The 4,792-nt window shown below is 41.1% G+C and overlaps 1 protein-coding gene across 1 annotated transcript; it reads right to left on the bottom strand.

Annotated features, from left to right (window-relative positions):
- Positions 1-3,440: 3,440 nt before the first annotated feature.
- Positions 3,441-4,379, bottom strand: LOC116076493 (olfactory receptor 1073). The gene has a single exon (XM_031350332.1). The coding sequence runs from the start codon at positions 4,377-4,379 to the stop codon at positions 3,441-3,443; it is 939 nt and encodes a 312-aa protein (XP_031206192.1).
- Positions 4,380-4,792: the final 413 nt, after the last annotated feature.

The following is a 4,792-nucleotide window of genomic DNA, read 5'->3' as shown; positions in this document are numbered from 1 at the left end:
TGACTTCAGTCTAACACTAAGACTGGAGGAAGAAGGACTTGGACTCACATGCAAGACTAGCACTAGAATTTAGATGGGCTAGGACTCAGGATCAGCCTAGGCTGGAATATCTCATCATCATATTGCCTCATTGAAAACACTGACACTTTATTAAAACACTTGTTTTTAACAATTCTTGTTCTATAGCAAAAGCTACCTTTTATAGTAACCAATGGAAATGATGACAATGGTGTAATGTGCTGCTTTGGAGTTGTCTCTGAAATCAACAGAAAACATTCAGTATTTATTTTGTAAGTATGCTCAACATTGTATTTGGACAGTGCTATATGATGATTATTTCCATAATAAAGATTTTTCATATTTATAGGAAAGCTAGTGAAGGAAAACTGTGTAATTGAACAGAAATTCAGGTCTCTTACAGATTATGTTTTTGTCATGAAGACAGAAGTGACTTATGAGTATAAAGAAGACATATAATAGATAACATGGATATTTTTCACTCTACTCACAGCTGCAAAATTCAGAATGGAGAGGAAATTTTACTTAGAACTTATGAGCAATTGAGTTTCTAGGGAAAATGGAAGTTTGGGGGTAAAATATTAATATAATAATCTGTCATGAGCTGAGAGATAGCTCAGATGTTAAGATTACCTGTTACATACTCCAGCTGGCCTGAGTTTTGCTTCTAGTACTGAATTCAGGCAACCCATAACTGCCTATAACTCCAGCTCCAGATCTGAAACCATATTCTGGAGTTTGTGGCCCATGCATGTAAATAAGCCCATAACTAGACACATACACAGATAAATACCTTTTAAATGTATCAATGAGTGTTTAAAGAGTAGTTACTTTGCATATGGCAGAATTCTTTTATATTTCAATTATTATGTTTATTGTATAAGAAAAATGTTTCCTAGTAGTAAAATGTATGATGTTTGTATTTATATTATTGTGTATAAGACCCACTACCATTATGAGACCAAAGCAATCAACTTATTAAAAATTTGTCTTTCTCATTGACATACATTTGCTAATATGTTTCTCTCTGACTATGGTGGGTGTTTTGGATACAGAATTGAAAAAGAATCCTCATGAAAACAAGGAAATCTCTTGCTGAGATACAAAACACAGAAGTCTGTTAAATGATGCAGAGTCAGAGAAAGATGTAGGAAGGGAGGGTCTGCACATCTGTTACCTACAACTACGCAAATAGCCTTCACTGTCAGATGTGAGTCCGCAGTGGAAAGAGCATAGAGGAGAAGCCCAGCAAAAGACTGTGGGGCAGTGAGCTGTGCACAGACAGTCTGGTCTCCAGTCAAGCACAGGTCTGGAACCTTGGACCCTAAGAAATGGTAGGTGTTTGGCCACAACTCTTGGGCACTGGGCTCCTGTCCCAGCTACAGCCTCCCACAGTCTCCCAACCTCCCCCCATCCCCAGAGAAGTGTGTGGCCATCAGTTACATAGACAATGCCCCAAGCTCCTGGTATTCTGTCTGGACTCCACCCCCACAGTTACCAGGCAACAGCCAGGATAGCCCAGCCCACTATAAAAGGAGCAGCTTGCCCCCTCCTTTTTCTTGCTCCCTCTCTTATTCCCTTGCTCTTACTCTCCCCTCTTGCGCTCCTTCTCCCCCTCTCTTCCCCCATCTCTCCACATGGCCATGGCTGGCCTCTGCTTTTCTACACTCTCCCTCTGTCTGCCTTTCTAGAGTAAATGCCTTAAAACCATGGACTGCCCCTTCTCATCAGGACCCGTCGTGCTGGAGCAATGGAGCAAGTCTTCCCCTAATGAGCTACGTGCCAAACCTCCCTCTGGGAGGCCTCCCTGTGCTCCAGCCATGGACTCTGCCAACCCAAGCCGCCCACCTAAGCAAGCCTAGCACTCTTGTCCCCGCGGTAACCTGTCCGACCTCTCTGCTCCTTGCCCCTTTCCCTTAGGGCGGGGCCAGAGTCTGCCCCTGAGTCCCCACTCTGTTCTCAGCTCTTCCAGACATACAGGGGTGTCTGGGATATCCGAGACTGAGAACCTGACATCCCTGGCCTCCATGCAGCCCAAGAACCCCAGAGCTGGCTCTTCCGTGGTACCCAGGGGGATCTGTGGTGCCCGTCGGAGCCCGACTCTGGCAGATTCACAGGGACTCTAGACTGTGCCTTTCTTATCCTCAGAGCGGAGTCCGACAGCCCTATGCCCACCCAGCAGTTCTGTGGGGGTGCACAATCAAACTCCCCGTGTCGTCCTCACCCAGCAGCCCTATCCCCAAATGGACATGGTACCCCATTTCTGACCCACATAAGACTATATTTTAGTAATATCACAAGAAAAGCAACTCGATATCCCATCGTGTTAATGTGACTTATTCATAAGTGAAAGGATACTCGGAGATGGTAAAAGCAGATTATGAAGAAAGATGGGAACATGTTAAAGGACATGTGCAACATGAAAAAGGAAGAGATTGAGGGAAGTTACACAGGCTATTAAAGGTAACTGTGGGTGGGTGACGTAAGGAAGGGAAATCTACTAAAACATATTTTGCTTGAAACTTCATAATATATAATACCTTATATGCTAATTTAAAAATTAAAAACATGTTTAAAAAGAAATCCATGCCCTATGACAAAAATGTAGATTTTTAAAATGTGTTGTGTGTAACTAAAACCAAGTGTTTAAAATCTCAAAGTTGTAAGAAGGAAACTAATGAGATACTGGGAGAAGCTGAATGCTTACACACTTCATAAAAATTTTGAAACCAAAGAAATGGAAACTACAGCAAATACATAGAAGTAAAACCTTGCTCTCATATCATCCCCAAATATTTTGTTTTCTTCTATTGATTCTTGACAGTTTCATGTGTTTTGGTCATATGAGCCCCCTTCTTCAACTCTTCACAGATCTACCTCTCCATTCCCTATCCAACCAAATTTGTTTCCTTTTATTTTTAAATCCTTTGAGACTACTTTGTGCTGCTCAAATGGTCTTGTATGTGTGGAATTCCACTGGAGATTGATTGACTTACCAAGGTCTACATTCTTACAACAAACAAACAAACAAAACAAACAAACAAAAAACAAAACTACCTTTCCTTTTCCCAATAGCTAAAAAATAATTATACCACTTGTGGGTAGAATTGTGTGCCACTTCTCTCTTGTTTTGTCTAGCTTGGATTTACACAGGTTTTGGGTATGCTGTTGCAACTTCTGTGAGTTCATATATGCAGATGTCTTGCTGAGTACAGGAAATAATGTTCCTTTGTAGTCATCCACAGTCCTAGGCTCTTATACTCTTACATCCATTATTCAAAAATGATCTCTCAGCTTTGGGAATGGGGTTGGTATACACATTCAAGAGACAGAGAATTAGAAATTTCAGCATGTTTATCCCTTAACTTTTTTGTTGTTGTTGTTGTTGTTTTTGCTTTAAAACTTAAGACCCAGGTCAGTAATCAATTTTCTAGTTTCTCTTTCACAAAGTTCTTCTTCAGAGCCCTCTTGATATCATTGTTCCTCAGACTATAGATGAAAGGGTTTAGCATTGGAGTGATGACAGTGTACATCAATGAAGCTATTGCAGTAGAGTGTGAGTTTTGGGTCATAGCAGAACTGAGGTATACTCCCAAGAGGGTACAATAAAATAAGGAGACAACAGAAAGGTGAGACACACAGGTAGAAAATGCTTTGTACTTTCCTTTTGCTGAGGAGATTGCCCGTATAGAGGACACTATTTTGGAATAAGAGTAAAGGATGCCTATAAGACAACCACCACCCAGCAGTGCAGCTAATACATTCATTGCCATATCACTTAAAAAAGTGTCAGAACAGGCAAGGTGAACCAACATGCTAAGTTCACAGAAAAAATGTGGAATTTCCACATCAGTACAGAAGGAAAGCTGCATCACAAGAAAGCTTTGTAATGAAGAATTCAGGGAACTTGTGATCCAAGACACCAGAATTAGTGACATACAGAGCTGAGGTGTCATAATGCTTGTGTAGCGCAGGGGGTGACAGATGGCCACAAACCGGTCATAAGCCATTACAGCTAGGAGGAAGTTATCCAGCCCTACAAATAATGTAAAAAAATAAATTTGCATGATGCAGCCTTCATAACTTATGGCCTTGTGGTGCACATGAACATTTACCAGCATCTTGGGGATGGTGGAGGAGGTTAGGCAGATGTCCACAAAGGACAGGTTGCAAAGGAAGAAGTACATGGGTGTGTGCAGGTGGAAGTCTGAAACTGTGGCCAGGATGATGATAAGATTCCCCCAAACGGTCACAAGGTACATGGAAAGGAAGAGCCAATATATGAGAGGCTGCAGTTCTGTGTTCTCTGAAAGTCCCAGGAGGAGAAACTGTAAATTCTGAGTACCATTCTGTTGTTTCATGTGCTAAAAGTGAGTCCTGGAAGAGACAGAAATAACATGACTGCTTCTTGGCATGCACAATAATCCCAAATGTAACAAACACAGTGGAATAAATTCATGTAAACAATACATTTCTTAAGTGTTAAACATAAGAAAGAAAATTATCACAATGGCTGAAGAATTCAGAGGTGATTGCAGAATCATCCTCTTCATTGCCAAAAGCACAGAGAGAATGTATTCAAAGTAATGTTTGTAAGCTCCATTGTACTTATTTGTCTATAGCCATGACAATATGTTATTCGGGAAGTATATGTATATGTGTGTATGTGTGCCATGGTTCTGCGTCTGTAGCATAGGTCACAATGATTGGACTGCAAGAGTCTGCAGTACATCTCACCTTCTCTCACTGCACACATTACAAATACAGGTTTTCA

This window comes from Mastomys coucha, unplaced genomic scaffold, assembly GCF_008632895.1.
Source record: "Mastomys coucha isolate ucsf_1 unplaced genomic scaffold, UCSF_Mcou_1 pScaffold4, whole genome shotgun sequence".
Lineage (NCBI taxonomy): Eukaryota > Metazoa > Chordata > Mammalia > Rodentia > Muridae > Mastomys > Mastomys coucha.
The sequence above is the reverse complement of the archived record's forward strand: the minus strand, read 5'-3'. Positions and strand labels throughout refer to the sequence as shown.

Excerpts from the sequence above, each read along its gene's own strand:
- LOC116076493 (XM_031350332.1), bottom strand. The coding sequence starts at position 4,379 with ATGAAACAACAGAATGGTACTCAGAATTTACAGTTTCTCCTCCTGGGA.